Source organism: Dipodascopsis tothii, assembly GCF_038497935.1.
Source record: "Dipodascopsis tothii strain CBS 759.85 unplaced genomic scaffold V1510scaffold_1, whole genome shotgun sequence".
NCBI classification, from domain to species: Eukaryota; Fungi; Ascomycota; class Lipomycetes; order Lipomycetales; family Lipomycetaceae; genus Neoaidaea; species Neoaidaea tothii.
In genome coordinates, this window is record NW_027117985.1 from 319617 (window position 1) to 345585 (window position 25969).

General features: G+C 67.0%; 13 protein-coding genes across 13 annotated transcripts; 7 read left to right on the top strand and 6 right to left on the bottom strand.

The window, feature by feature from the left end:
* Positions 1-51: 51 nt before the first annotated feature.
* V1510DRAFT_424470 (ubiquitin-conjugating enzyme) lies at positions 52-892 on the top strand (the record flags this gene model as incomplete). Its single annotated transcript, XM_066935094.1, has 3 exons — positions 52-95; positions 459-741; positions 776-892. The coding sequence occupies 3 exons, from the start codon at positions 52-54 to the stop codon at positions 890-892; spliced, it is 444 nt and encodes a 147-aa protein (XP_066791749.1).
* Positions 893-923: 31 nt separating this feature from the next.
* V1510DRAFT_409091 (PIN domain-like protein) lies at positions 924-3331 on the bottom strand. Its single transcript, XM_066932530.1, has 4 exons — positions 3170-3331; positions 2011-3020; positions 1907-1979; positions 924-1871 (listed from the first exon to the last, which is right to left on the bottom strand). Exons 1-4 carry the CDS (start codon positions 3180-3182, stop codon positions 1141-1143), a joined length of 1827 nt encoding a protein of 608 aa, XP_066791750.1. The 5' UTR covers positions 3183-3331; the 3' UTR covers positions 924-1140.
* Positions 3332-3436: 105 nt separating this feature from the next.
* Positions 3437-4354, top strand: V1510DRAFT_409096 (translation machinery-associated protein 16). Its single transcript, XM_066932531.1, has 4 exons — positions 3437-3710; positions 3830-3926; positions 3959-4092; positions 4148-4354. The coding sequence occupies exons 1-4, from the start codon at positions 3539-3541 to the stop codon at positions 4297-4299; spliced, it is 555 nt and encodes a 184-aa protein (XP_066791751.1). The 5' UTR covers positions 3437-3538; the 3' UTR covers positions 4300-4354.
* Positions 4355-4460: 106 nt separating this feature from the next.
* V1510DRAFT_409098 (mitochondrial glycoprotein) lies at positions 4461-5471 on the top strand. Its single transcript, XM_066932532.1, has one exon. It carries the CDS (start codon positions 4578-4580, stop codon positions 5424-5426), a length of 849 nt encoding a protein of 282 aa, XP_066791752.1. The 5' UTR covers positions 4461-4577; the 3' UTR covers positions 5427-5471.
* On the bottom strand, positions 5472-6411 carry V1510DRAFT_358543 (nuclear pore complex assembly-domain-containing protein; the record flags this gene model as incomplete). Its single annotated transcript, XM_066930923.1, has 2 exons — positions 5472-6220; positions 6252-6411. The coding sequence occupies 2 exons, from the start codon at positions 6409-6411 to the stop codon at positions 5472-5474; spliced, it is 909 nt and encodes a 302-aa protein (XP_066791753.1).
* A 57-nt stretch (positions 6412-6468) lies between these two features.
* V1510DRAFT_400580 (uncharacterized protein) lies at positions 6469-7270 on the bottom strand (the record flags this gene model as incomplete). Its single annotated transcript, XM_066931963.1, has 2 exons — positions 6469-6971; positions 7003-7270. The coding sequence occupies 2 exons, from the start codon at positions 7268-7270 to the stop codon at positions 6469-6471; spliced, it is 771 nt and encodes a 256-aa protein (XP_066791754.1).
* A 1637-nt stretch (positions 7271-8907) lies between these two features.
* On the top strand, positions 8908-10186 carry V1510DRAFT_409108 (uncharacterized protein). The gene has a single exon (XM_066932533.1). It carries the CDS (start codon positions 9048-9050, stop codon positions 10119-10121), a length of 1074 nt encoding a protein of 357 aa, XP_066791755.1. The 5' UTR covers positions 8908-9047; the 3' UTR covers positions 10122-10186.
* V1510DRAFT_358955 (uncharacterized protein) lies at positions 10184-11762 on the bottom strand (the record flags this gene model as incomplete). The annotated part of the gene is made up of 2 exons (XM_066930952.1): positions 10184-11601; positions 11633-11762. The coding sequence occupies 2 exons, from the start codon at positions 11760-11762 to the stop codon at positions 10184-10186; spliced, it is 1548 nt and encodes a 515-aa protein (XP_066791756.1).
* A 286-nt stretch (positions 11763-12048) lies between these two features.
* V1510DRAFT_371632 (Sec1-like protein) lies at positions 12049-14531 on the top strand. Its single transcript, XM_066931485.1, has 4 exons — positions 12049-12320; positions 12442-12522; positions 12555-12669; positions 12839-14531. Exons 1-4 carry the CDS (start codon positions 12240-12242, stop codon positions 14497-14499), a joined length of 1938 nt encoding a protein of 645 aa, XP_066791757.1. The 5' UTR covers positions 12049-12239; the 3' UTR covers positions 14500-14531.
* Positions 14532-14733: 202 nt separating this feature from the next.
* Positions 14734-16120, bottom strand: V1510DRAFT_400584 (uncharacterized protein; the record flags this gene model as incomplete). Its single annotated transcript, XM_066931964.1, has 4 exons — positions 14734-15862; positions 15894-15899; positions 15932-16033; positions 16065-16120. The coding sequence occupies 4 exons, from the start codon at positions 16118-16120 to the stop codon at positions 14734-14736; spliced, it is 1293 nt and encodes a 430-aa protein (XP_066791758.1).
* A 56-nt stretch (positions 16121-16176) lies between these two features.
* V1510DRAFT_409118 (uncharacterized protein) lies at positions 16177-18190 on the top strand. Its single transcript, XM_066932534.1, has 4 exons — positions 16177-16515; positions 16546-16689; positions 16720-17219; positions 17249-18190. Exons 1-4 carry the CDS (start codon positions 16254-16256, stop codon positions 17882-17884), a joined length of 1542 nt encoding a protein of 513 aa, XP_066791759.1. The 5' UTR covers positions 16177-16253; the 3' UTR covers positions 17885-18190.
* Positions 18191-18373: 183 nt separating this feature from the next.
* On the top strand, positions 18374-19626 carry V1510DRAFT_409122 (DHHC palmitoyltransferase-domain-containing protein). The gene is made up of 3 exons (XM_066932535.1): positions 18374-19196; positions 19227-19292; positions 19323-19626. The coding sequence occupies exons 1-3, from the start codon at positions 18560-18562 to the stop codon at positions 19595-19597; spliced, it is 978 nt and encodes a 325-aa protein (XP_066791760.1). The 5' UTR covers positions 18374-18559; the 3' UTR covers positions 19598-19626.
* V1510DRAFT_409124 (uncharacterized protein) lies at positions 19595-24941 on the bottom strand. The gene is made up of 4 exons (XM_066932536.1): positions 24495-24941; positions 24352-24410; positions 23681-24242; positions 19595-23163 (listed from the first exon to the last, which is right to left on the bottom strand). Exons 1-4 carry the CDS (start codon positions 24581-24583, stop codon positions 19947-19949), a joined length of 3927 nt encoding a protein of 1308 aa, XP_066791761.1. The 5' UTR covers positions 24584-24941; the 3' UTR covers positions 19595-19946.
* Between the last annotated feature and the right edge of the window lie 1028 nt (positions 24942-25969).

Genomic DNA, 25969 nt, shown 5'->3' on the forward strand with positions numbered 1-25969 from the left:
TTCTTTTTTAATTACACAACTTTTTGTCTAATCAATTAAGAATCATATACAATGGCTCTCAAGCGCATTAACAAGGAACTCTCGGATCTCGGCCGGTATGTACAGTGACGAGATTTGGTGCGGCCAATAGGCGCGGTCGGTTGCATCGGCTGTGTCGGTTGAGCGTCGGCTGGAGGCACGGGGGACGCTTTGGCGGCTGCTGGTGACGACGGCCGGTGGCCGCCGGCCCGCGGCGGCGGTGGCGGCGTTGCGGATGGATGGCTGCAGCGCGCCCGCGCCGGCATGCGCCGGCGCGGCCGAAGCTCCCGCTACCTGACCGCGACGGCGTCTGCTCGTACGACCGTCAGGGCGGCGCTCATCCGGCGCGGCAACCGAGCAACGGCCCGCTCGCGCGGCTTACGCTGCTCTTGCGAGCCGCGTCTCCGGCCCATGTTTCAGCTCAGTGGCTAACAATCCAGGGACCCTCCGTCCTCGTGCAGCGCCGGCCCCATCGGCGATGACCTCTTCCACTGGCAGGCGACCATCATGGGCCCCGGCGACAGCCCGTACTCGTCTGGTGTCTTTTTCCTGGCCATCCACTTCCCCACCGACTACCCGTTCAAGCCGCCGAAGGTGAACTTCACGACTAGAATCTACCACCCCAATATCAACAGCAACGGCAGCATTTGTCTGGATATCCTAAGGGACCAGTGGTCGCCCGCGCTGACGATATCAAAGGTGTTACTCTCGATCTGCTCAATGGTAAGTCACAGCCGCTGGTCACGCTGACCCGCAGTTGACCGACCCGAACCCCGACGATCCGCTTGTACCCGAGATCGCCCATGTTTACAAGACCGACAGAGCAAAGTACGAGGCTACAGCTAGGGAGTGGACCAGGAAATACGCCGTATAAGGCGCAGGTCTTTCAGGTCAAATCCATATGATACGTTTTGCTTCTATATCTTTATTCATTCTAACGATGCTTAATGTATTAAATTTTTGTTATCTCAACAGTGCTACTGTTCATGTAGATAAGCAATACAGATGGGATTTGGTCGCCTCGGCTGCCGGTCTGTGGGCGCGGGCCCAGCCCGGAGGCCCTTGGCCGGCCAGCGGCCGCTTCCAACTTGAAAGATTCATCCGCCGTCTATCTCCAAAGCCTTACTCGATGTTCTTGAAGCGATCTAGTGCGCACCCAAACGTTGGCCGCGGGAACGCTGCATCCAGCCCGACTGGGCTGGACACGGTTCGGCTCTGTGGTGTTCGGCGGCCGCCGCCGAGACGCGCGCGTGCGACCGGTGTGCGTGGAGGCTGGTTCTCGTCGGCCGGCGCATGCATCTCCTGCACGAGTGGCGTGCGCATCATGGCCTCCTCTGCTGCCGTCCAAAGCTCAACCGCCGTGTCGGCGAGTGCAGAGGCCGCTGCGGGCGCAGTTGGAGCGGGCGAGGCGTCTGCGGCAAACTGGGCCAGCCGGGCTTTGGCCGCTAGCGGAGACTGTCGGGTCTCGGACTGGCTAGGGACCGCTGCAGGGTGTGACGGCTGCTGGCGCAAAGCCGGCGGCGATCGTGGCGGTGACGCCACGCGCGCTGGCGCCGCCGCCGGCCGGATCACAGTTGCCGCAGGGTCCTGCTGGGCGGCAGCCACAGGCGACGCGCGCGGGCCCAGCTGGGCCGTCTTGAAGAAGAACTTGCTGATGCCCTTGGTGCCGCCCGAGATCGACTGACTGCGGGCGCCACGCGCTCCCAGCAAGAACGTCTTCTTGGCGACCGCACTGGCCGTTTCGTGGCCAGGCTCGCTCAGCGTGCGCTTGAGCGGGTTCGGACTGGGCGACTCCGCCACAGCGTTGGTGGCGGCCGTAGTGACGTCTGACAGCGCCGGTCGGACTGCAGGCTCTGAGTTGTCAGCGCGTGCGATCGGGTACACGTACTAAAGAACCCTGCCAGCGTGTTGCGTGGCGACGGGCTGCCACTGGGCGACGGAAACGATTTGTGCTTGAACGCCTGGGGTTAGCCGAGTCTGGCACGTACATACCCGCGACGGCGAATCCGGAATCGGCTCACGAGTGTTCGGGTCGAGCTCGCCGCGCGCGATGGCCACCGCCAGGTCTGTCGGGATGTCGCTGCCAATGTAGTTGTCCATCTCGGCCGAAACCTCGCCGTCGTAGTCGTTCCACATGACCACGCGATTGGCGAGTGGACAGAACACGCGCTGGTGGCAGAATGTGCGGTCGGCGCGCTCGAGCTCGTGCTCAAAGTCGATAGGCACCTTGACCTTGCCCTCGATGCGCATGTGGCGCAGCGCTCGGTGCGCGTCCGTGTACTTTGTCAGGTACATGTGGGCCTTTTTGAGCCCGATCTGGGGAATTCCGGGGGTATAGTCGCACCCAGCCAGGATGGCCATCTGCCGGAGCTGGGCGTCTGTGAATGTCCGCAGATTGAGGTCAGTGCACTCGCGAAACCGCTCGCGCCGGATGGCAATGCAGTCGCCGGCGTCGGTCAGCTTGGTCAGCAGACAGTTGGCGCCAAAGATGAGCAGGTCCGAGTCCTCGGACAGGATGGCTGAGATGATGTTGCATTTCTGCAGGTACGCCAACTGCGCGTCGGCCTCGTAGGGCGCGACAACATAGGGAATATTGGCCAGCCTGAGCGCCTTGATCAGCTGCCAGGCCATGGTCGGCGTGATGTCGATGCTCTTCTGAAACATCTCGTACGCTTTTCGGGTGTAACCTGCGGCGTGGAACTCCATGCCCTGGCGGCGGGCGCGCTCGCGCGACTGCGACCGGTCGATCTCAGTCTTCTTCTTGCTGGGAAGGTAGGCGCCGTCAAACACGACGTAGGGCTTGACGCCGTAGTTTTGGAGCATGCGAACTCGCTTCATAGCGAAATCGACATAGCGCTGGGTGCTCTTGCCGAGAGCCAGCTCGCTGGCGCAAGCGATGGCGCCGCGGTGGAGCCACACATAGCCGTCGACGCCGACGACCTGGCCGGAGAAGTGGCGGACGTGGGTCGGCTCCTGGATTGACTTGAGGACCTGCAGCAGGCCTAGGGGTCAGCGAGGATCTAGCGGGCGCCGGTGACGCAGGCGACTGGGTCAAGTACTGCCGGACCCGGTCAGAGCTGCCGGCCGCAGAGCGTCTGCGCGGGCGTGTGTGCGGCGAAAATATTCTGCGCACGGCCGACCGCTGGCTTACCGCTGATTCCCATGGCGGCGTGATTCGACGCGTCAATTGCGCGTCCAGTGACAGCGCCCGGCTCGATCCGACGGTCTGTGCAGGTTCACGCGTCCGACAGCGTGTAGTCTGGCAGACGGTGAGTGCGCGCACGGCCGAGGAATGTGCTTTATAGGAATCTCGCCGGACGCGGTCGGAGGGTGACGCGTTGCCCGGGCAACGGCGCGTGGTTGCCGTGGAAACCAGAATGGCCGGTCGCGCGCGCCGGAGACAAGGCACGGGCGTTGCCTGGGCAACGGCGAGCCGTTGCCGTGGCAACCAAACTCCCAACGCCGTCAAATTTTCGCTCGCCAAAATTTTGCGTCCACGAACCCGCCGGCAAGAGACAGGATGCCGATCGCAAAGTCGCTGAAGAAGGTGCAGGCCAAGCTGGGCAAGAACGGCGCCAGCACGGGCGTGCATCCCCGTGCGCGCAAGTTCAAGCAGCTCAGCCGGGCGAGTCTGCGCGAGGAGAAGCTGAAAAAGCAGCGCGGCGAGCGCGGCCGCACCCGCGAATGGCAGAGTAAGTACTGGTGTCGCGAGCGCGGCGGCAGGCTGTGGGCGGCAGAGGCCGCTGTGGCCATCTGCCGCCTGTTGCGGCCGTCGTTCCGTCCGGAGCCGTGGAACCAGGCTGACCGGCAGACGCCCGTCTCAAGTACATGCACGATCTCGTTCTGGTAGACCCCACGCCCGACCGCACGCAGCTCAACGAGGACGAGCTCAAGGCGCTGATTGTCAAGTATGTTGCCGTACGACGCATGCTGACCCTAGATTCATTGGTCGCCACGATCTCGAGCTGGCCCGGCTCAAAGAAGAGCGCCGGCCCGGCCGACCCATGTCGTCCCGGCAGGACGCCATCCAAACCCAGCAGCAGAGCGAGAACGAGGAGTTCAAGACGGGTTTCTGTAAGTGCTACGTCGCCGATCCGGCTTGCGGTGTCCGGGCTGAGCTGACCGCCAGTGGTCCCCGACCTCCTCTCGCCCGCCGGCTACAAAGCGTTCCACGACTGGAAGAAGGACTTTAACGGCATGGACTCGTTCGCCATGATCCGCATGTCTCGGGATCTGGGCCTGCAGCAGGTCTCGGCTGCGGACGAGCTGATGGAGGAGTAGCCGTGAGATCTATAGCATGCGCTGGCCGGCGGCCGTCGCGCGCTGCGGCCCTCAGCCCTGGCCGCCTGCGGCCGTCCGGCCGCGCCCGCCCGGCCCGCCCGCGGCGTCCCTGTAAACTAGTCTGCGCAGTGGTTGCTGCCGAATCAAAAGTTGTCGATCGTACACGTCGGAGCTGGGGCGTCGCCCTACCTCCCGTAAAAAATTCTCAGCAAAAACTTTTCGTCGCATTCCCATCTCCCCAGACAACCAACCTCAATCATCCTTCGCTGCTTGTCAAAATGATCTCTGCGCTTGCGTCTCGTATGTCGATGCGGTCGATGGTGGCGACGACGTCGCGGATGGCGGTGCGGCAGACGGTGCGGCAGCCGATCCGGCTGGCGCCGTCGTTCATCCAGGCCAACCGCGCGTACGCGATCGTCAAGGGCCGGTCGATGTCGGACCGCCGGCTGGAGGGCCGCAGTGCGCCCGTGGACGGCGACCTGTCGAACATGCTCGAATCGGAGCTGCTGTACGCCGAGACGGCCGAGAAGGAGGAGCCGGTGCTGGCCGAGAAGGACGTGGTGGCGTTCCAGGACGAGAGCGGCTTCAAGCTCGAGTACGTCGAGGGCCAGTCGACGGGCGTGCTGGTCGCGAACCGCGACAACGAGGTGATCCGGGTGCAGTTCGGCATCGCCATGGACAAGACCGGGGGCTTCCCGGAGGACATGGAGGAGTTCGAGGGCGAGGAGAACGCCAGCGAGCAGTTCGAGGACGAGGAGGGCGAGTTCGACTTTGAGAACGGCGCGGTCGTCTACCCGGCGTCGATCACGATCCAGAAGGGCGGCAAGGGCGGCCTGGTGTTCTACGGCGTCGTGGACGAGAACGACTTTGCGATCTCGGACATCCAGTTCGCCGAGACCGCCGAGGAGCTGGCCGCGGCCGGCGTGGCGCCGCAGCCGCTGGCCAAGTACGCCGGCCCCGAGTGGGAGTCGCTCGACGAGAAGCTGCAGGAGCTGTTCCTGCGCTACCTCGAGGAGCGCGGCATCAACGAGAAGATGGCGTGGTTCATCTACAACTTTGCGTTCCGCACCGAGGACCAGCAGTACAAGACGTGGCTGCAGTCGGTGCGCACGTTTGTGGACGCGTGAGCGGCGCGTCGCCTGTACATAGTAATTGAATCTCCTAGGAAAGTGTCAGTCGCCGGTGCGCAGCGTGCGCGCGAGCGCGTCGAGGTGCGTGTGCCGGCCGGTGCCAGCGAGCACGCGCAGGTGCTCGCGCGCGTCGCCGCCGTCGCGGTCGACGTGCGCGCGGTGCATGCGGCGCGTGTGCAGGACCGCGCGGGCGGCCGGCGTGTCGTGCGCGGCGAGCTCGGCGGCCACGACCGTCTCCTCGTCGCCGCGCAGCGGCAGCCCGGCCAGCGCGTACGCGTGCTCGCCGCCGGCCGCGAGCGCCTGCCGCACGATGATCCGCAGCAGCGCGCCGCGGTCGTCCGCCGGCCGCGTGCGCGCCAGCGTCAGCGCAGCCGCCGGCCGCGCCCGCGTCAGCGCCTGCACCAGCACCTCGACCATCGCGTGGTCGAGCGTGCCCACGACCGCGTGCGCGTACAGCTCGACGTAGACCGGCGCGGCCACGGGCGCGGCGTGCGCCAGCAGCACGTCCATGACCTTGCCCGGCAGGTACGGCCCCAGCGTCGGCTGCGTCAGCTGCCGCAGCGCGTCCTCGAACTCGAGCCGGTCGAGCGCGTACAGCGCGTCGACCAGCTGCTGCGAGGCCACCGGCAGCATCACGCGTTTCGCGTACAGCTTGGCGTCGACGATGCCGAAGTCGTGCAGCACGTAGTACACGATGCACGCCGCACGCAGCGGGTCGCTGCTGCCGGCCATGATCGCGTCAAACAGCCGGCGCACACCGGCGGCCTCGGGCGGCGGGTACAGCTCGGTCACTGCCGTCAGCGCGGATGCGGGCGCACGTACCCTTCGCGCCGAGCGTCTCGGCCGCGAAGCAGTCGAAGAACAACTCGCCGTCGAACGCCGCCCGGTTGCGCGTGGCCTCGACGACGCGCGGGCCGTCGTACGGGAACCCGAGCTCGCCGAAGACCTCGTCAAAGCGCCTGTCGAGGTCGCCGCGGTCCATCGTGGATAGGGGTGATCGATGCATTATGTACAGGCGCCGGCGCGCGGCTTTTACACACTACGGCTCGTGCGGCTCGCCAGGCTTGCGCGCGTCTTTGGCCGCCAGCCCATGCTCCGCCATCAGCTGCTCGAGCTCGGCCTGGCGCTCGGCGCGGTGCCGCCGCTCCTGCTCGTCAAAGTAGTCGCTGGCGACGACCTGGCCGGGGCGCTCGACGGGCTCCTTCTGGTACTCGTACGCGCTGAACGCGCCGCCAAGCCGATCGATCACGGACGGGTCCAGCGCGAGCTCGGCCTCGATCTCGGCGCGCGGCCAGCCGTCGCCAACGCGCTTGAGGATCTCCGAGACGAGGTGCGGCGCGACGAGCGTCTTGGCGGCGTCGGGCGCGGCCGCCTCGGCCGTGCCGAGCGCAAACACGGCCTTGCGCGACGAAAACAGCGTGTTGACGGGGTTGCGCTGCGCCTGCTGCGTGCCGTCGATGCGGACCGACCCGAGCGCCTGCAGCATCGACGCCAGCTGGGGGTCGGCGCCATCAGGACGGCCGGCGGGGGGCGTCCGGGCGACTGCGGTCAGCGCGGCGGGTCGGGGACATACCTGTAGGGGCGACGCCGGCCGCGCGGGCAGCGCTGGGGTCCTCTAGGGGATCGGCCGACGGCGGGACCGCGGCCGGGCTGGCCGCGGCAGGAGCAGTGGCCGCGGCAGGTGTGGGCGGAGCCGTGCTGGCCGCAGCGGCGGCCGCCGTGCGCTGCGCGGGTTCTGCTGCGCCCGCAGCGCCCGCCGGCCGCACGGTGCCGGCCATTCGGCCGGCCCGCGCGATTTCACTGGGGTACTTTCTGGCCACCTTGGACGCCGAGCCGCCCATGTTGTCTGCTGGTGCGGTGTCGGCGGCCGAAAATTCTGCCTTGTGTCCCAGCGGCCGGCCATCTGGCGTCCCAGCGGCCGGCCATCTGGGATACGGTCGTCGACCCAGCGGCGGCCGGCCACTGCCTCCTGAGCCAGTGTACCGGTGCGGCGCGGGCGGGCCGGGCCGCACGGCCGCCGCGCGACCCGTGTCCACTGTCGCTGGCTAACTGGCTAGCCATGTGCTATGACGTGTAGATCACCAGGTGTTTCACGGACAACGTGCCGCCAGGTCTTGGCTGATGCGCACCTGAACGGCTGGCGGCGCCCGCGGGCCAGTCTGGCACCTGCTCGCGTCCGATCGGCTACATGGACGCGCGATCGGGCAGCCAGCTGCTGGCCATGCGAATCGCAGTCTACGCACAGCCGCGGCCAGCGGCCGGAGGTCAGGGGCCTGCTACGGGGAGTGGGCGGCCAGGGCGCGGATGGACACCGCAGCAGCGGCTCACGCGGTTCGCAGGCGCCGCGCTGCTCGGCTGCTACCGGGCTGCAGGCCTGCTGGCGGCCAGTCGCGCCCGCAGAACGGTGTCTGTGACTAGACGCATGATTCCGACCTGGAATGTTTGATGCATAAGCGTACGTGCGGCTGGGCACATGCGGGGTTACGGCCGGGTCGGCGCGATGCGCGGCTGTTGCGAGTTTCGGCCGGCAAGACCCTCGGAACCGCCGGCGGGTCGTACCGGTGGGATGGGTCACCTGCGGGTCGGGTGCGATCACGCGCGGCACAGGCCCGGCCGGCAATCGCAGCGGTCGGGCCACGGCGACCCGCGGGCGCAGCGCCCTGGGCGACGGACAGCACCGAGCGGCGACCGGGACCGGCGGCGCCGTAGACCGCTTCCGGGTCCCGCGGGCGCTGCCAGGGTCTGCCAGAGCCTGCCAGAGCCTGCCGGCGCCGGCCGGAGCCTGCCGGAGCTGCCACGGCGTGCTGGAGTCTTCCAGAGCCCGCCACAGCAACCACAGCGTGCCACCGGCGCCGGGTCTGGGCGAACCGGGTCCGGGCCGCCCGGCTATCGGCGCACTCGCCGGCAGCGCACCGCCGCGCACTGCCACGCGGCCGCCGCAGCGCCACGCGCCCTCGTCCGCAGCGCTCGTCGCGGACGCACGGCCCTGGCTGCGCGCTGTCAGGCACCGTGTGCACGGCCGGCCTGGCGGTGTCCGCGGCGGGCTAGCGGCGTCCAGCCGTGGGCGGAAGGTTGCAGAAGGCGAGCGACGATCATGATATCATACGAGGTGTCAGCTTAACCGAGGTCGGCCATGGCGCAGAGGCCGAACACCACGCCAGCACAGCGCCTCGGCCGCGCCGCAGGCGGCACGCCGGCTAGCCCGCGGACCGGCCGCTGGCAGGGCGGGGCATGGTCATGACGCATGGCGCAGGCACTGGCGAATCGGGTTCTGCGGGCAGGCCGATGACGACAACCAGGCACCGGCAGATCTGGCGGGCGGATCTGCGAACGGTGGCTTGCCATGATCCGGCTAGCGCGAGGACCCGTCTCATCTCGTCGCGGCCGGCCGTAGCCTCTGGCAACCCGCGCGCGTGTGGTGTGGCGGGCACGCGGCCGCGGGTATATAAGAGCCCGGGCCGCACTAGACAGGCACGCTCGACGCAGCCGACACGCCGTCAGCACATGTCCCGACAGGCCTGACAGGCCCGAAACACGCTACAGCGGCGCTCTGATCCGGCCGCGCGCACGATGCGGCGCGCCTGATCCGACCCGCACGCAACGACTACGCACGCTGCTATGAGCGACGCGGGCGACGACTTCGCCCGCCCCGAACTCGATCTGTACCGGTACGGCGGCGCGGCGCTGGACGGCCTGCCGCTGGACGGCGGCGCGGCCGGCGCGGCCGCGCTGCCGACCGACGCCGCCAAGAAGGACGATCTGCTCTACGGTTTCCGGTACGACCCGCGCGAGTACCACGATCTGGGCGACATGCGCAGCGTGGCGGCGGACCTGGCCGTGTCGGCGTCGGCCGGCCTGGCCGTGGACGCGAGCGCGCTGGGGCTGGTGCCGGGGCTGGCGGCGCCGGCGCTGGACGGCGCGCCGCTGGGCCCGGCGCCGGAGCTGGAGCTGCTGGGCCCGGCGGCCGAGCTGGAGCTGATGTCGCGGCCGGCGACCGGGTCGCCGCTGGACGCGGCGCGGGTGGCGCAGCTGCTGGATGAGACTGCGGGCCGCCCCGGCCCGCATGGGCTGTCCGCACCCGGCTCGGTCGTCGCCGTCGACGCCGTCCCGGCTCGGCCCTACCCCCGGTCGGCCTCGCTGCCGGCCGGCCCGCCGCCGCCGCAGGACTACATGCAGACACTCGTGCTCGGCCCCGGCGACGCGCCCGGCCGGCGGCGGTCCACGCCGGCCGCGTCCGCAGCCGCGGCCAAGGCCGACAAGCGGCTGGCCAACGACAGCGACCTCAACCGACACTACTCGGAGATGACGTCGTTCCAGATCCCCGAGTCGCGGCCGCGCAAGAAGAGCAAGTACTCGTCCGAGCAGGACGAGCTGATCCTGTCGCTCAAGCGCGCCGGGCACTCGTGGCCCGAGATCGCCCAGGCCGCCAACTGCGAGAACTTTCTGGCCGCGCGCAACCGGTACCAGGTCCTCATCGGCCAGCAGGGCTCCGGCAACGTCGTGTGGGACGCTGAGGACGAGGCCGCGCTGCGCGCGCTGCTGGACGAGGGCGAAAAGGTCAAGTGGAAGTTCATCTCGTCCGAGCTGAGCAAGCTGCGCAACAAGCGCATGACGCCGGCGTCGTGCCAGCGCAAGATGGTCGAGCTCGAGGCCGAGTGCGGCCCGTCGCGGCCGGCGCTGATGGACGACTAGCCGCGGGCGGCGCGCGCGGCCGCCGGCGGCCGGGCAAGCTAGAAATACTATATTACTACCACCTACAGCGCGGCCAGCTTGGCCTTGACGTAGTCGGCGAGCTCGGCGATGGCCACGTCCGCACCCTCGTCCGCGTTCTCGCCCAGGCCGAGGACCTTGACCTTGACCTTGCCCTGGACGTACTCCTCCTGGCCGAGGATGACGGCCAGCGGCGTGCCCACGCGGTCGGCCGCGTCGAACTGCTGGCGCGGCTTGGGCTTGGCCTTGTAGAGGAACTCGGCGCTGACGCCGGCAGCCCAGAGCTGCTTGGCGATCTTCATGCGCTCGGCCAGGAAGCCAGACCACTCCTTGCCGCCGCCAAAGGCCATGACGTAGACATCGGTCTCGACCGCGCGGACCTTGTCCATGTCCTCCTTGGCCTTGAGGATCGCAAACAGCCGCTCGACGCCGAACGAGACGCCGACGCAGGGGATGTCCTGCGGCTTCTTGCCCTGCGAGAACATGCCGACGAGCTTGTCGTAGCGGCCGCCGGCCGCGATCGAGCCTATGCCGACGTACTCGGACGCGTCCTCGTCCTCGTCCTTGGGCTTGGACCGCTTCTTCTTGCCGTCGGCGGCCGCCGCGTCCGGCGGCGGCGCCGAGCCGGACGTGACGCACTCGAAGATGATTCCCGTGTAGTAGTCCAGGCCGCGCGCGAGCGAGAGGTCGAACGACAGCCGCGCGTCGATGCCAAACGCCTCGACGTAGTCGAACAGCGTCTCCATGTCCTTGATGCCGGCGACCGCGGACGCGCTCTTGGCGAGCGTCTCGTCCGCCTTGAGCGTGGCCAGCAGGTCGCGGCCGCCCGCCAGCTTGACGTACTCGCCGATGCGGTCGGCCACGGCCTCCGGCAGGCCCTTCTGCTCGGTCATCTCCTTCTTGACCTCCGCCCACGGCAGCTTGTCGAGCTTGTCGACCGCGCTCGAGATCTTGCGCACGTCCGCCTCAGGCACGCCGCAGACCTCGAAGATGCCGTCCAGGATCTTGCGGTGGTTGAGCTTGATCTTGAAGTCGTCGATCCCGATCCGCTCCAGGCCCTCGACCGCGATCGCCAGCACTTCCGCGTCCGGCACCATGCTGTCGTACTGGCCGGCAATGTCAAAGTCGCACTGGTAGAACTCGCGCATGCGGCCCTTGGTCATCGCCGGCTGGTCCCGCCGGTAGACCTTGGCGATGTGGAACCGCTTGATGGTCGAGATCGTCGGGTTCATCGCCAGGTACCGCGCGAACGGCACCGTCAGGTCGTACCGCAGCGAGCACAGCTCGCCGCCCTGGTCCTTGAGGTCGTAGATCAGCTTCGAGTCCTCGCCGTATTTGCCCGTCAGGATCTCGCGCAGCTCGAACACGGGCGTGTCGATCGTCACGGCGCCGTGGCGCTTGAACACGGCCTGCACCTCGTCGAAGATCCGCGTCCGCAGGACCATGTCCTTGTCGGCCCAGTCTGCCGTCAGCGCGCCCGCGCGTGCGCCTACCTTTGGTGCCCTTGGGCGTCTTGAGCGTGATCGGCGCAGCCTTGGGCGCCTTGGGCGCCCGCACCTTGGCCTCTGCGGCCGGCGCCGCGACCGGCGCAGCCGCACCGCTGTCCTGGCTCTCGCTGGCCATCGTCCGTGTGTTTGCTGTTCGAATCCGGCGCTCTATCCGCGGCCGGCTGTGCTGGATGCTGCTCTGGAGGCCTGTTTTCACAAACGCCTCGGCAACAGATCTAATCGGTACTCGTGTGCACTGCGCCAGAAAACGCATACAACCTGTCCGCTGGGTTCAATTGACACTGCTGGCCGGTCCTGGTCCTGTTGCGCGTGGAGCAGGAGTCCTGTGTGCTGTTGTTTGACTGAGCGCAGAGAAATTTTTTGTGTTGACTAATTTACCGCTGAGCCGCACCACTCGAGCTCCCCACCCGACACTGGACAAGCCCGGTACCGCGGCCAAACGACGACGGCAGCCCCGCAACGCATCCATCGGCGCTTGCCCTTGTCCGCAAATCGCGCGCAGGCAGTCGCGCTGCATACCTAGCATCGGCCGGAGGCGCCAGGGAGGATTGGTGGTTTTTTGGGGACAATTTTGCATTTCGACGGACACACAATGGCGGCCGTGACGCCCACAATCAACCCGCGGACGATCAAGCAGGATGCGCTCGCGTCGTTCCTGAACATCCTCGAGTCGGTGAGTGCGCGACGGGGCGCCGGGGCGCGGAGCGGGCGCGCGGGCGCCGGTGGGGCCGCGCAGGGCCAGGAGGCCGCCGGCGGTCACCGGCGACCACCGCCACGGGCTGGCTGACCGACAGGTGCGCGGCAGAAAGTCGCTCGTGCTCGAGCGGTCGCTCTCGGCGTCGCTCAGCTACATCGCGCGGTTCTCAGTGCTGCAGGTATGGGCAGGGCCGGGCTCCTCTGACGGCAGGAACACGGCGTCGACAACATCTTCTGGCTGGACGACGGCCCCCAGAAGGACAGTAGCCAGTCGAACATCGTGTATCTGATCCGGAGCGACATCACGAACGCCAAGCTCGTCGCCGGTAAGTGCCGGGCGCGGCCTGGACCGACCGCCGTAGGACGGGCTCGAAAAGAGGCTGCTTCGAGTCATCCTCCTCGCTGCAGTCAGTCTTGAGCCCAACAGCAAACGGTCGCCGTCTGGGCCGCAAGCCCTTCCGTGCGCAGTGCGCCCGGGCCGACGCTGACCAACAGGCCAGGTGCGCGAGCTGTTGACGACGACGGAGATCGACTATGAGTTCAACATCGTCATGACCCCCCGCCGCACGCTCTCGATCGAGCAGATCTTCGAGGAGGAGGGCGTGCTCGGTGACGTGACGCTGTCCGAGTGGCCGCTGGGGTTCATCCCTCTGGAGGACGACCTGCTCTCGATCGAGCTGCCGGACGCGGGCCTGAAGGACATGTACCTGCGGGGAATCCCGACAACGGTGCACAGCGCGGCGCAGGCGCTGGGCGCGCTGCAGCGGCAATACGGGCTGTTCCCGCGGATTGTCGGCAAGGGCACGAACGCGCGGCGGCTGGCGGACCAGCTGCTGCGGATGCCGAGCCAGGCCGAGTCGTCCGAGGGCCCGGACTGGACCAAGGGCATCCACACGGCGTTCGACCAGCTCGTGCTCGTCGAGCGCGCAGCGGACTTTGTGACGCCGCTGATGACGCAGCTCACGTACGAGGGCCTGATCGATGAGGTGTTCACGATCCGCAACTCGCAGGCCGAGATTCCGAGCAGCGTGGTGACGGCGGCGAACGCGCAGCTGCCGCGCAGCGGCGGCTCGGTGTCGTCGTCGGTGGCGCCGTCGCTGCTGGACCGCAAGACGCGCAAGATTGTGCTCGACTCGAGCGACGTGCTGTTTGCGAACCTGCGCGATCTGAACTTCGCGGTCGTCGGGCCGACGCTCAACAAGGTCGCGCGCCGGCTCAACGAGGACTACGAGGAGCGCCACCAGGCCAAGACGGTCACGCAGATCAAGGAGTTTGTCAGCAAGCTCGGCGGCCTGCAGGCCGAGCACCAGAGCCTGCGGCTGCACACGAACCTGGCCGAGGAGATTGTGTCGCGGACGCAGAACGACATTTTCAACAAGTGCCTCGAGATCCAGCAGAACCTGGTCGCGTCCGGGCTGGACACGCTGACGCTGCACGAGAGCCTCGAGGACCTCGTCAGCAAGTTTGTGTCGATCAAGACCGTGCTCCGGCTGGTGTGTCTCGAGTGCCTGGTCAACGGCGGCATGAAGGAGAAGGACCTCGCGTTCTTCAAGAAGGAGATCCTGCAGAGCTACGGCTACGAGCACATTCTGACGTTCGACAACCTGGCCAAGATGGGCCTGATCTACCCGCGCGGCAAGGCCACGAACGGGCTGCAGTTTGCGCCGCTGCGCCGGCTGCTGCGGCTAGTCGTCGACGACGTCGACGAGCAGAACCCGAACGACATTGCGTTTGTGTACTCGGGCTACGCGCCGATGAGCGTGCGGCTGGTGCAGTGTGTGCTGCAGAAGCGGGCGTTTCTGGGCGGCCGCGTGTCGAGCCTGGACACGGGCTGGCGCGGCGCCGAAGACGTGGTCAAGAACATCGGCGGCCCGTCGTTCGAGGAGGTCCAGGAGGGCGACACCAAGTCCGCCCAGGCCAAGAAGATGTTCCCGGCCAAGGACGAGAAGAAGACGACGGTGGTGTTCTTTTTGGGCGGCCTGACGTTCACCGAGATCGCTGCGCTGCGGTTCATTGCCAAGCAGGAGCAGGACCGCCGACGCCTGGTCATAGCCACGACCGGCATCATCGACGGCAAGACGCTGATCGAGGTTGGCATGGACGGCGCGTGCACGCCGGTGGCGGCCGCGGGCGCGAACGGGCTCGCGACAGAGTAGTGTATAGTAATAGATTATGAGATAGACGACGAGCCGCAGGTGATGCGGCGCGAGCCGCACGGAATGCGGCGCGCGTCCCCTGGCGGGATCACGCCGGCGCTGCCGGCGTGCTCCGGCGGCACGCGGGATGGTGCCACGGCAGGTTACACGAGCGAGGCACGCGCTCGCCGGTGCAGCGAGCCGCACGACGTGCGGCGCGCGCCCAGCAGAGGTGTGCGCCGCACGGCGTGCGGCTCACGCGTACGTCACCCGCAGCTTCACGCTGAACGGCAGCCCCGGGTCCGTCACCGACACCTCCTCGCCGTCAGCCACCAGGCTCTTCAGCGGCAGCCCCAGGTTCGGCCGCGTGGCCGCCTCGAGCTGTGGCGGCGCCTGCAGGTACAGGCTCTGTGCGGCCGTCCGCAGCGACGGCCGCTTGATCTGGATCCCCTGGGTCTCGGCCAGGCGGTCCATGAACTCCTCCAGCGTCCAGCCCGCGTCGGCCTCGAACGGCGTCGACAGGTTGCCGCACACCGGGCAGTCGTCCTTCTTCTGGTGCTCGAACGTGTACGTGTAGACCGAGTCGTCGCCCGAGTACATCATGTAGTTGGACAGGTACGGGTTGCACGTGGTCGCGATCTTGAAGGCCTCGTTGCAGCACGCGGCCGCGATGATCGCGTTCGTCGACGCGATCGCCGGAATGATGTTCTTGACCACGCCCTGCGTCAAGCTGTAGGTCACGCCCGTGATGTTGAACTCGGCCGCGCGCCGCGACGCCGTCTCAAACAGCCACTGGATGTGCTCCGGATCGTCGTTGTCCAGCTTCTTGTCCTTGAACACGCGCGGCCACTCCAGCACGCTGCTCCACTCGATGCAGTGCTCCGGCAACCGCGGCGTGTTGGCGATCGTGCAGATCGGATACGTCTTCTGCTGGCCCAGCATGTCCAGCGAGCACTCGTAGCACGACGTGATCGTCGGCAGGATGACGCGCGCCTGGCCCTTGAAGCCCTCGGCGCCGCCGTCGATCAGCGGCTTGAGCGACTCGGGGTTGTCCATGTCGACCATGTTGACCAGCGTCGCGTTGATCCAGCGCCGCGCCTCCACGCTGTCCAGGCCGCACACGACGATGCCAAACTGCATGTAGTACTCGTCATCCTTGTCCTGGATCTTGCCGCAGAACGGCGTGATCTTGACGCCGCGGACGCGCTTCATGACGAACTCGGCCGCCACCGACGCCTTGGGCTTGCCCACGTCCGCCGGCCGGAACAGGAACTGCCGGTTCAGGTTCGAGAGGTCGATCGTGTCCATGTCGATCACATGGATGTCCTTGAACCCGCTCAGCGCGAGGTTCTTGAGGATTTCGCAGCCGAGGCCGCCGGCGCCGCTGCCGTCAGCGCGCCCGACAGGCTACTTACATCACCCTGCGGTCAGCGACGCCCGGACGCGCACGTACAACACCTTGATGGTCTCCAGGAACTCGCGCACCTCCGGCCCGGGCGTGTAGGCCTCGTCCGTGAACGGGCCTTTGCGGAGCAGGATCCGGTCGATCGCCGAGCTGGCGTCAGCGGTGCCGCCGCGCGACCTACCCGTGCGCGCCGCCGGCAACGGCCGCAGCCGTCTCTGCGCCTGATACTTCCGTCATCTGGCCGCGTGCGTGGTGCTGCTGTCGGCAAATGCTTGCGGTGGTTCCGCGGGGTGGCTCCGTCACGCGAGGCGCCGACTTCACCACCCAAAAAAGCCGCCTGACGACGAATCGGCAACGAAAAACACCGACCATGGCTCTGATACGGCACCTGGCGCGGACCACGCCGAAGCTGGCGACGGCGGACGGCCTGAGGGCGACCTGGCGGGCTGCGGAGGCCCCATGGGCGGCTGCCGGCCGACTGCCGGCCGGTTTTGTGCCTGGCGGCCGGCGCCTGGCCAGCACCGGCGCCACGGCCGGATCGGCCGCGGACGCGCCCGCGCCGCCGCCGGCCATCTACGACGTGGTCATCGTCGGCGGGGGCATCTCGGGCCTCACGCTGGCCGCCGCATTGAGTACGTGCGCCCCGGAATCGGCTGACGCAGACAATTCGCCGACCGCGAGCCATCTCAAGATCGCCCTGGTCGAGGGCAGCAGCCTGGACCGGGCCCGGACGTGGGCGCCGGCCGACGACGAGTTCGACAACCGCGTCAGCAGCATCACGCCCGCCTCGCGCGGCTATCTCGAGCGTAAGTGCTGGCCGAGCGCGCTGACGCCAGGAATCGGCGTCTGGGACCACGTCGACGAGGCCCGCGTGCAGGGCTACGAACACATGCGTGTCCGAGACGGCGTCACGGGCGCGCGCATCGACTTCGCCACCGGCGACATGGACCGCCCGACCGACTCGATCGCGTACATGACCGAGAACGTCAACCTGCAGGCGGCGCTGCTGCGCACGCTCGCCGAGACCGCCGGCACGCCCGTGGACGTGCTGGACTCGACCCGGGTCACGGCCATCACGCACGGCGAGGCCCAGGGTCCGCTTGATCTGCGCCAATGGCCTGTGGCCGAGCTCAGCTCGGGAGCGCGCCTGGCAGCCCGTCTGCTGGTCGGCGCCGACGGCTTCAACTCGCCCGTCCGCCGCTTCGCCGGCATCGAGTCCCGCGGGTGGAACTACGGCCAGCACGGCGTCGTGGCCTCGCTCAAGCTCGACTGGACGCCGCACCCGCCGACGGCCTGGCAGCGGTTTCTGCCCACGGGCCCGATCGCGCTGCTGCCGGTAAGTGGCCGCCGAGCGCGCTGACGCAGATGCCGGACGACAGCGCGACCCTGGTCTGGTCGACGACCCCGGAGCTCGCCGCGCGCCTCAAGGCGCTGGCGCCGGACGACTTTGTGGCCATGGTCAATGCCGGCCTGCGCCTGGCCCTGGTCGACGTCAACTACCTCTCGCGGCTGACCGAGGGCGTCGAGGCCGACGTGGAGTGGCGTGACGCGCTGCTCGACCCCGACGCCGAGGGCCTCGAGTACCCGCCGCGCGTGCTCGAGGTCCAGGACGGCTCGCGCGCGAGCTTTCCGCTGCGCATGCAGCACGTCGACACCTACGTGGCTGAGCGCGTGGCGCTCGTTGGCGACGCCGCACACACAACCCACCCGCTCGCCGGCCAGGGCCTCAACCTCGGCCAGGGCGACGTGGCTAGCCTGGTGACGGCCATCGAGACCGCGCTCGCGTCCGGCCAAGACATCGGGTCCGTTCTCGCGCTGGAGCCGTACTGGGCCGAGCGCTACCCGGTCAACCACGTCATGCTGGGGGTCATCGACAAGCTCAGCAAGCTGTACTCGGTGGCGTCGGGCCCGCTTGTGCCTCTGCGGTCCGTCGGCCTCAAGCTGTTCAACGCCGTGCCCTGGGTCAAGAGCTTTGTGATGAGCCAGGCGACGGGCAAATAGTGTACATAGGTAGCCAGGCCGCACGCTGTGCGGCTTGATTTGTGCGCCGCACGCTGTGCGGCTTGATTTATGCGCCGCACGCTGTGCGGCTTGAGTTTTGCACCGCCTCCTGGGGCTTGGAGCACGCGCCGCATGCCGTGCGGCTTGGTATGCGCCGCACTGCCTGCGGCTCACAAATGCGCCGCACTGCCTGCGGCTCACAAATGCGCCGCATGCCGTGCGGCTTGTCACACGCCGCATTCCCTGCGGCTAGATCAATGCACCGCGCGCCGTGCGGCTTGGCCGACACGCCGCCGCTCTACGCTCAAGAACAGGCGACTTGGTCGCACCGGCCCACCGCGTACGGTCCACTGCCAACTCTGCGGGGGCCGCTGGCCGGCCGCAGGCCCCTGCAAGAGTGAGCGGAGGTTGGCGCGGCACGAGCCGCACGTGGTGCGGCGCGAGCCGCGTGACGTGCGGCGCCACGCCTATTTACTCTCGTCCCAAACACCGTCACGTCGCCAAGATGCCGTGGAAGCCCGCGTACCCGGCGCTCGGGGTGATCGTAAGTACCGGCCGGGCGAGCTGACGCAGATCCCGAGCGCGCTCATCGGCTTCATCGGGGTGGGCTCAATTGTGCTGCTGCGCGAGGATTTGTCCGGGGGCGAGCTCGGACGGCTGGCGGCGTACGTGGCCATGACAGCGATCTCGTACGCGCTCGCAGTGCTGTCGGACCCCGGACTCCCCTCGCGCGAGCCCCAGCCGACGACGGTGAAGGCGACGTGGTGCAAAAAGTGCGACCAGTGGAAACCGCCGCGGGCGCACCACTGCAAGGCGTGCAAGCGATGCGTGCTGCAGATGGACCACCACTGTCCGTGGACCAACAACTGCGTCGGCCACGGCAACCTCATGCACTTTCTGCGGTTCCTGTGCTGGGTCGACTTTACGTGCTCGATCGTGCTGTACTATGTGTTTGGCAAGATCAGCGAGCTGTGGGCGCTGCGGGCGGAGCCGTCGACGCCCGGCCTGCGGACGCAGATCGTGCTGGTGGTGGTGATCGCGCCGACCACGTTCCTCATGCTGTTCTCGGTGGGCCTGCTGACGCTGCGTGTGCTGTGGAGCATCCTGGACAACATGACGACGATCGAGTCGTGGGAAATGGACCGCATCTACAGCCAGATCCGGCGGCAGCGGATCCGGCCGGTCGAGTTTCCGTACGACCTCGGCTACTTCGAGAACGTCTCGCAGAACCTGGGCCCGGTGTGGGGGTGGCTGCTGCCGTGGACCACGTCGCCAGGCAACGGCATGACGTTCGAGGTGAACGAGCAGGCCGGTAAGTGGCCCCAGCGCCGCGCTGACGCAGACCCGAACGAGCCGTGGCCGCCGGCGGACCCGGAGGAGGTGCTGTTCTCGACGCCGCACCACGGAGGTACGTCCCCGACCGGCGCCGCTCACCCAGCGTTCTACGTCCGGCCCGAGACCACGCCGGCCGACTACGACGACGCCGACTACACGCCCGTGGACGACAGCGACGCGTTCTGGCGCAAAGACGTCTGGGCCAACGACGAGGGCGAGCGGCTGCAGGACTTTGGCGTCGACGTCGACGCCGAGCTGGACGCCGCCGCGCCCGACCACGGCGGCGACGCCTCCACAGCCTCCGCCGCCGACTACTCGCGCTCGGACGAGAACGTCCCCCTCGCCGTCATCCGCGAGCGGCTCGCGCCCGCGTCCTAGTGCAGACAATATATATATTGGGTACCAAACATCAACGTAGCGTATACAACCTCCAGTCTTTGCTTTTAGATAGAATACAGCATACTGCCGGCCCATCTTCCGGCGTTGCCGGACTAACAGAATACAATCGACAGGGCAGCATGGGTGAATTAACAATGACATAGTCCACAGGAACAGAAAACAACGTAAGATTCAAGACAGAAGGTGGAACCGACATAAAGATAAAGCCCAGCGAAACGACAACATTGTACATATATAATAGACGCATCTCTACTATACAGAGATCAGGCCCGCCGTTGCCGGGCGGGCGGAACCGGAGGGTGGGGAGGGGGGTGTTGTACAGGTGGCGCTACCGGGAGCGGATGAAGACGTCCTCGGTGCCCTGCTCGAAGAACATCTTGTAGGTGTTGACGCAGATGCGGACGCGCAGACGGCTGCGCGAGTACGTGACCGAGTTGATGCGCGGGTCGACCTTGTCGTTCTCGTCGGGCTCGTCCGAGGGCAGGTTGCGGCGCAAGAAGGGCATGCGGACCTTGTCGACGGGGACGCCCTCGGTGGGGGCCGACATGACGTACGACGTCAGGTAGTACTTCCACTTGTCCTCCATGGTCTTGGCGTCGTTGAGCGTCAGGTCCTCGTGGCTGATGAGCTGGATCGAGGCCGTGCTCGTGCGGTCGTTCCACTCGAGCCGGTAGATGCTCTCGTCGGCGCCGAGGATGGCCTCGACCTGGAGCCGGTAGATGATCTGCTGGCGCGGCGTGGTCTTGGGGCTGTGGCGGTCGTGGTCGTAGAGCAGGACGACCTCGGTGCACTTGGCGTCCGAGATGATCGTGTGGGTCTGCTTGGCGATCGCCTGCACGAGCTTGTCGACCGTGTACGTCTTGAACGCGCGGTTGCGGTAGGCCTGCCGCAGCGACTCCTCGAACCACTGGTGCTCGATGTCGTTCTCGATCAGCTTCTCGCACATATCCAAAACTTGGCCGTAGCAGTTGACCGGGCTGAAGTCCATGCCCATGTCCTGGATCTTGGTCGAGATGATGCCGAGGTCCTTGGCGAACTCGACCGGGTTGCGGCTGGCGAGGTCGGCCGAGACCACGGGCTCGAGCTGCTTGATCTCGAAGAGCCGGTGGTAGAGGATCTGGAACAGCCGGAAGAACGTGTAGATCGTGGTGTTGCCAAACATGTTGTACGCGTCGCGCTTCTGCTCGGGCGTGGCCGACGCCTCGTGCGTGCCGTTGGCGTCCGCGCCCTTGGTCTTGACGTGCTGGATCCACACCTCGCCGGCCTTGTCGGCGTCGCTCGGGCCCTCCGACTCGTCCTGGGGCGCCTCGCTGGTCTCGCGCCGCGACGACTGCTCCGACGCCTCGGGCGTGGCCTCGCGGCTGTCGTCGTCGCGCTCACGCTTGCGCGTCTGCTTCGTCTTCTTGAGCACGTCCCGCAGGAGGTCGCTGTCCTTGACCGACCGCAGCTTGCGCGCCGGCGTCGACCGCTCCTCCTCGTCCTCCTGCGCGCTGGCCTCGTCCTTGTCGCCGTCGCCGTCGCCGTCCTCGGCCGCCGCGGCCTCGTCGGCCAGCCGCGTCGACGTGAAGCCGAAAAACAGCGGCAGAAACGACTTGATGAACCCGTCCATCTTCTCGCGGTCGTGGCTCGAGAAGCTGCTCGAGTGTTCCAGGTGGCAGTTCAGCAGCCGCACGACGTCCATGACCACGTCCGTGTCGGTGAACGTGTACTGCAGCTGGAACTTGGGCAGCGGGCTCAGCGGATCCAGGCGCTTGTTGAGCTGCTCCTTCTTGACCGTGTCGATCTCGGTGATCAAAAACTTGGCCGTCAACGTCTTCTTGTCGGCCTGCTTGAACGTCAGGCCGCAGTGGTCCAGCGACTTGTAGAACACGCGCGCCTCGGTCTCGCGCCACACCTTGTTCCACTCGCGCTGCGCCCGCTTCCACTCCTCGTCCTTCTGCTTCAGTCGCTTGAGCACGATTGGGATCGCCACCGCCGGGTTGTCGTGCATCGCGTCGATCACCTCCTGGCCCCGCTCCTTGTCGTAGATCTTCTTGATGATACGCATGTAGATCGACTTGGTCGACTGACCCAGCCCGGGCGGCAGCTTGAAGTTGGCCTTCTCCTCTGCCGTCATGTTGGCGATCCGGTTCGCGATCGGCTCCAGCGTCTGGATCGTCCGGAGATTGCCCTCCACGTTGTAATCGTACTCGTGTCTCTCCTCCTCGATGCGATGCAACACCTCCTCGAACTGGTTTTTCCGGTGCGCGACAAAGCCCGAGTCCTCCGACGCCCACGTCGGGTGGCTCACCCACTCGTCGTTGAGCACCTCCCAGCACATTTCGTCGCGACCCGAGCACACCTGGTGCGTCTCGGACTTGGGAAGCAGCCGATAGCTCGGGCCGTACGACTTGCACAGCGACAGCTCCAGCTGATGCTTCTTGTACGGGATGTTCTCGATCGTCAGCGTGCCACCGTCGTAGCCGACGCAGCGCTTGAACCAGTCCATCAGGTCCTTGTTGGACCCGATGAAGCCCTCGACCTTGTCGACCAGCACGTTCTTGTCGATGATGTCCTGCGAAAACAGATTCAGCACCTTGAGGAACTCGTTGTACGTCGGCTTGTTGCCGATGAACTTCTTGACCCGGTCGAAGAACGCGAGCTCCTCAGGCGAGACCGACGACCGCGACGGCGGCGGCAGCGGCTCCGGCACCATCGGCACCAGTGTCGGGCTCAGCGGCATGGCCTCCTGCTTGGGCGTGAGCTTGACCTTCTTGTTGCTGCTCGACCGCACGCCCGACATGGGCGCGCCTTCCATGGCCTGCATGGCCTGCGGGTGGCCCATCGGGGGCACGGGCATGCCCTGCTGGACCATGGCGCCGCCGACCGCCGAAGGTGCCTGCCGCTTCTTCTTCTCCTTGGTGACCGAGGGCGGTGCGAAGTTGCCCACCGGCGGCAGCCGCGCGGGGCCGCCGTAGACACCCCCGTCGGGCGAGCCGGCCGAGCGCTGGTGCGCCGCCTCGGGCAGGAACTGCTTGAAGTCGTCCAACAGGTCCGGCGCGTCCTTGAACAGCATCGTCACTTGCGCGTACACGTCCGCAATCGGCTTCTGCTCGCGCTGGTACGTCTGCAAGATCTCCAAAAACGTCTTGTAGATGTCCGGCTGCGACGCGAACCGGTTCTTGATCTTGTTGACGTACGAAATCGCGTGGTTGAACTCAACCGGGCCGCCGGGGCGCTTCGGCTCCGACGCCGGCGCCGGCCGCGACCCATTGACCGCCGCCTGCAGCGACGACATCGACCCCGCCTGCTGCACGTTCGGGTCCATCGGGTACGGCGCATACTGCGGCTCCTGGCCCCAGCCGCGGCCGGGGTCCACGACCTGCGATCCGCCGGAGGTGGTCGTGCCCATAGGCGTCGTCACCCGAATGGGGTTCGGGTCTGAGGGGTCCAACGAGCATTCAATCCGGTAGCCCGGCGGCAGGAATGTGTTGAAGCCCTGGATCAGGTTCGGGTGTCCGTTGAACAGCGTGGACACGCGGTCAATGACACCGGGCGTGTCGATGCTGGGTTGTCAGTATGTGCTTTGGCCGCCGTCTGCGTGCGCCGGGCGTGCGTGCGGGCTGCTGTGCGGGCTACGGAGGAGCGGTGCTGGCTACGCGGTTGCCTGGGAAACCGCGCGCCGTCCTGCACCCCGTCGCCATGGCAACCGCCGGGCTCATGCACGGCCGTCGCCACGGCAACGAGTTTCTCCGTCCTGCTTTCTAACCCCTTAGCTAATCCATTTAAGGTTTTTTAGCTTGTGAGCTAATCCACAATGTGACGACACATCGGCGGCCGGGTAAGGACGCGGGTGCGTTCCGACCAAGCTAAGGGCGGGAGAAGGTGCAGAGCAAGAGTAGCCGGCGGCCGCCTGGGCCGTGCCGGCGCAGCCGGCAACGGCGTCCAGACAGCCACGCGCGCTGGTCCTGGGCCTTGCCCGCCGGAAGGGGCCGGGCGGGTCATCAGGCAGCGCGCGGCACAAGGAGGGGCAGCGGGGTTAGGCTGCACGCCGCAGCAGACGCACACAGATGGGTAACATACCTCTGACTCTTAAAGTCCTTCATGATGTCCAGAAACCGGTTGTAGACATCGGGCTGGTTCTGGAATTGGATCTTGACCTGGTCAAGATACGACAGGGCGTCCTTGACGTTCAATGGCCGGTACGCAGCCATCTGCTGGGCGGCCTGGGCGGACGGCGGCGGCAGCGGCAGGTTGGGGCCGCCTGGCCCGTTCGGGCCCTGATGCTGGGGAGGCAGCGACGCGGCAGCGTGCTGAGGCGAGGTCTGGGAAGGGTTCATGCCCATCGGGCCCGGGGGCAGGTGCTGGGGGCCCATTGAGGCCTGCTGAAGCTGCTGTGACGGCGGCGGGCCCGGCTGGCCGCCAACGGGCGCCGGCGGCGAGACCTGCATCGGCGGCTGCTGCTGAACGACCGAAGACGACAGCGGCGGCAGCGGGGCCTGGGACGGCGGCGGCGACTGCGCGCCGTGGCCCATTTGCGGTGACGACGACGCAGCCATCGACGGCAGATTGTAGCCCTGATGCTGCGGCGGCCCGTTGGCGCCCAGGCCCGAGAGCGACGGCAGCTGGGGGTAGTATCCTTGCCCTGTACGGCCAGCGGCCTAGTCAGCACGGTCACGGCGCTGTAGCGGGGCGGACACGGCCTGCGGCCAATGATTCTCGCCCACACCAGCCATCGGCGCACGTCCACTTACGGTTGCCGGAGCCCAGTGCCGACGGCGGGGGTAGAACCGGATGGCGTCCTTGTTGGGTCCTGTGCTGTCAGCGCGCGCCCCGCGGCAGCGGGTGCCTCAGCGCCCGCGCGCGCTGCGGCCGTAGCCGCGCACGCGGTACTCACGGAAATGATTGCCGGTTATGGCTCGGCGGTGGTGGCGGCGGCCCCGGATTCTCCGGCGTGGACGAGTGCCACGGCTCCTGGGAACCCATGCTCTATCTTTCGCGCAGCGGCGCTGGCGGCTGTGCCTCCACTGCGACTCGCAGCCTGCTCTTGCTCGTGTCTGATGCTGCGCTGGCCTTTCTTGAAACCAATGCTCAAGAAAGGATGCTGGCGCTGTTGTTTGCTTCTCAGGCCTTCGTCTTCGCTTCCCTGCACTTTTTCACCGCTCTGCAATCCACCAATGTCTTATTGAGAATATCCCGTCCGAAAACGATAATTAAGATATAGACCTATAAGATATATAGAAAATGAGACAGAGGCACGAAAGGGCGAAGTAAAGGGAGGTGAAACGGTGGTTGTTGAGTAAAAAATAAAGGGTAAAAGAAGAGAGAAAAGGATCAGATCAACTACGGAGAAGAATACACACTATGAAGATACATACGAAAGGCGTAGGACACCAGAAAATGGGCGTAGTATCATTTTGCGAGCAGAAAGGTAAAAGCCCGAAAGGGAATCTGGTGCGCACAAGTGATGAGACGCGGGAGACCTGGGGCTGCTTTATTTCGAGTGCGCGACGTATGGGGCGCAACTATGCCAACACCGCGGCACTGCGGTGTGCCGATGTTCTCCCGCGCGCCCGCTCGCACCGCCTTGTTCTGGCAGCAGGCGGTCGCGGTCGCCGCGAGTGGACGGGCCAGCTATGCCAGCTGCGGCCACGCACCTGGTGCCGTGCGTGGTTGTCGATAGAGCGATGGCAGGTAGGGCAGCATTAGGACGGCAGTTCTGCTAGCGCTTGTTATCGGAGCGGAGGCGAAATTCAGGAGGCGGTGGTACCCGTGGGAGCACAGGCCGGCCGATGTGGATAGCCGGATGGCAGACAGAGGTCGGCGTCAGTAGGCACCGGTCGCTGGCGGATAGCGGACGTGGGCAAGCGCGACGGGAGACGCCAGCCGGCGGGGCGTGCCGCGCGGTCGGCCACGAGGGCGGTCGTGCTGTGTCAGCCGTACCTCGGCCATAGGTCGGCGCGGGTCGTCGCACGGACATGGGTCGGTGGGATGGCGGGTCGCCGGGTCGGCGATCGGCGGGTCGGCGGTCGGCGGGTCGGCGGGTCAGCGGCCGCCAACGCAGGGTGGGCCGCTTGGCCTGCCTCGACCATCGAGTCGGACGCTCCGCGCCGCCGGCGGGTACCACCCAACGCAGCGCTAGTCCTGATAGGCTCCGAGGGTGCCACGGGAACAGGCCCCGCCTCCAACAGGCAGTCCAACCGGCGCGGGTAGCCGGCCGCAGGCGCGGCGATCAGGTGTCCGCGCCCACGCGCCCATACAGCCGCCGGCGTGGCGCCTGTGGCCCGCGGGTCGTGGCGCGGCGGGAGTCAGCAGACGACCCCGCGCCCAGATGCGGCGCTCCGGCGGGTGCCGACTAGGCCCGCGCTCGAG

Excerpts from the sequence above, each read along its gene's own strand:
- V1510DRAFT_409122 (XM_066932535.1), top strand. The coding sequence starts at position 18,560 with ATGACAGCGATCTCGTACGCGCTCGCAGTGCTGTCGGACCCCGGACTC. Across the intron at positions 19,197-19,226 it reads CGAGGTGAACGAGCAGGCCG|ACCCGAACGAGCCGTGGCCG; the intron begins GTAAGTGGCCCC and ends GCGCTGACGCAG. Across the intron at positions 19,293-19,322 it reads CTCGACGCCGCACCACGGAG|CGTTCTACGTCCGGCCCGAG; the intron begins GTACGTCCCCGA and ends CCGCTCACCCAG.
- V1510DRAFT_409098 (XM_066932532.1), top strand. The coding sequence starts at position 4,578 with ATGATCTCTGCGCTTGCGTCTCGTATGTCGATGCGGTCGATGGTGGCG.
- V1510DRAFT_409096 (XM_066932531.1), top strand. The coding sequence starts at position 3,539 with ATGCCGATCGCAAAGTCGCTGAAGAAGGTGCAGGCCAAGCTGGGCAAG. Across the intron at positions 3,711-3,829 it reads CCGCACCCGCGAATGGCAGA|ACGCCCGTCTCAAGTACATG; the intron begins GTAAGTACTGGT and ends GCTGACCGGCAG. Across the intron at positions 4,093-4,147 it reads GGAGTTCAAGACGGGTTTCT|TGGTCCCCGACCTCCTCTCG; the intron begins GTAAGTGCTACG and ends GCTGACCGCCAG.
- V1510DRAFT_409108 (XM_066932533.1), top strand. The coding sequence starts at position 9,048 with ATGAGCGACGCGGGCGACGACTTCGCCCGCCCCGAACTCGATCTGTAC.
- V1510DRAFT_409091 (XM_066932530.1), bottom strand. Across the intron at positions 1,980-2,010 it reads TTCCGGATTCGCCGTCGCGG|GCGTTCAAGCACAAATCGTT; the intron begins GTATGTACGTGC and ends GGCTAACCCCAG. Across the intron at positions 1,872-1,906 it reads CACGCTGGCAGGGTTCTTTA|AGCCTGCAGTCCGACCGGCG; the intron begins GTACGTGTACCC and ends CTGACAACTCAG.
- V1510DRAFT_409118 (XM_066932534.1), top strand. The coding sequence starts at position 16,254 with ATGGCTCTGATACGGCACCTGGCGCGGACCACGCCGAAGCTGGCGACG. Across the intron at positions 16,516-16,545 it reads CACGCTGGCCGCCGCATTGA|ACAATTCGCCGACCGCGAGC; the intron begins GTACGTGCGCCC and ends CGGCTGACGCAG. Across the intron at positions 16,690-16,719 it reads CTCGCGCGGCTATCTCGAGC|GAATCGGCGTCTGGGACCAC; the intron begins GTAAGTGCTGGC and ends CGCTGACGCCAG.
- V1510DRAFT_409124 (XM_066932536.1), bottom strand. The coding sequence starts at position 24,583 with ATGGGTTCCCAGGAGCCGTGGCACTCGTCCACGCCGGAGAATCCGGGG. Across the intron at positions 24,411-24,494 it reads CATAACCGGCAATCATTTCC|GACCCAACAAGGACGCCATC; the intron begins GTGAGTACCGCG and ends CTGACAGCACAG. Across the intron at positions 24,243-24,351 it reads GGCACTGGGCTCCGGCAACC|GGCAAGGATACTACCCCCAG; the intron begins GTAAGTGGACGT and ends CTGGCCGTACAG.
- V1510DRAFT_371632 (XM_066931485.1), top strand. The coding sequence starts at position 12,240 with ATGGCGGCCGTGACGCCCACAATCAACCCGCGGACGATCAAGCAGGAT. Across the intron at positions 12,321-12,441 it reads TCCTGAACATCCTCGAGTCG|GTGCGCGGCAGAAAGTCGCT; the intron begins GTGAGTGCGCGA and ends GCTGACCGACAG. Across the intron at positions 12,670-12,838 it reads GAACGCCAAGCTCGTCGCCG|GCCAGGTGCGCGAGCTGTTG; the intron begins GTAAGTGCCGGG and ends GCTGACCAACAG.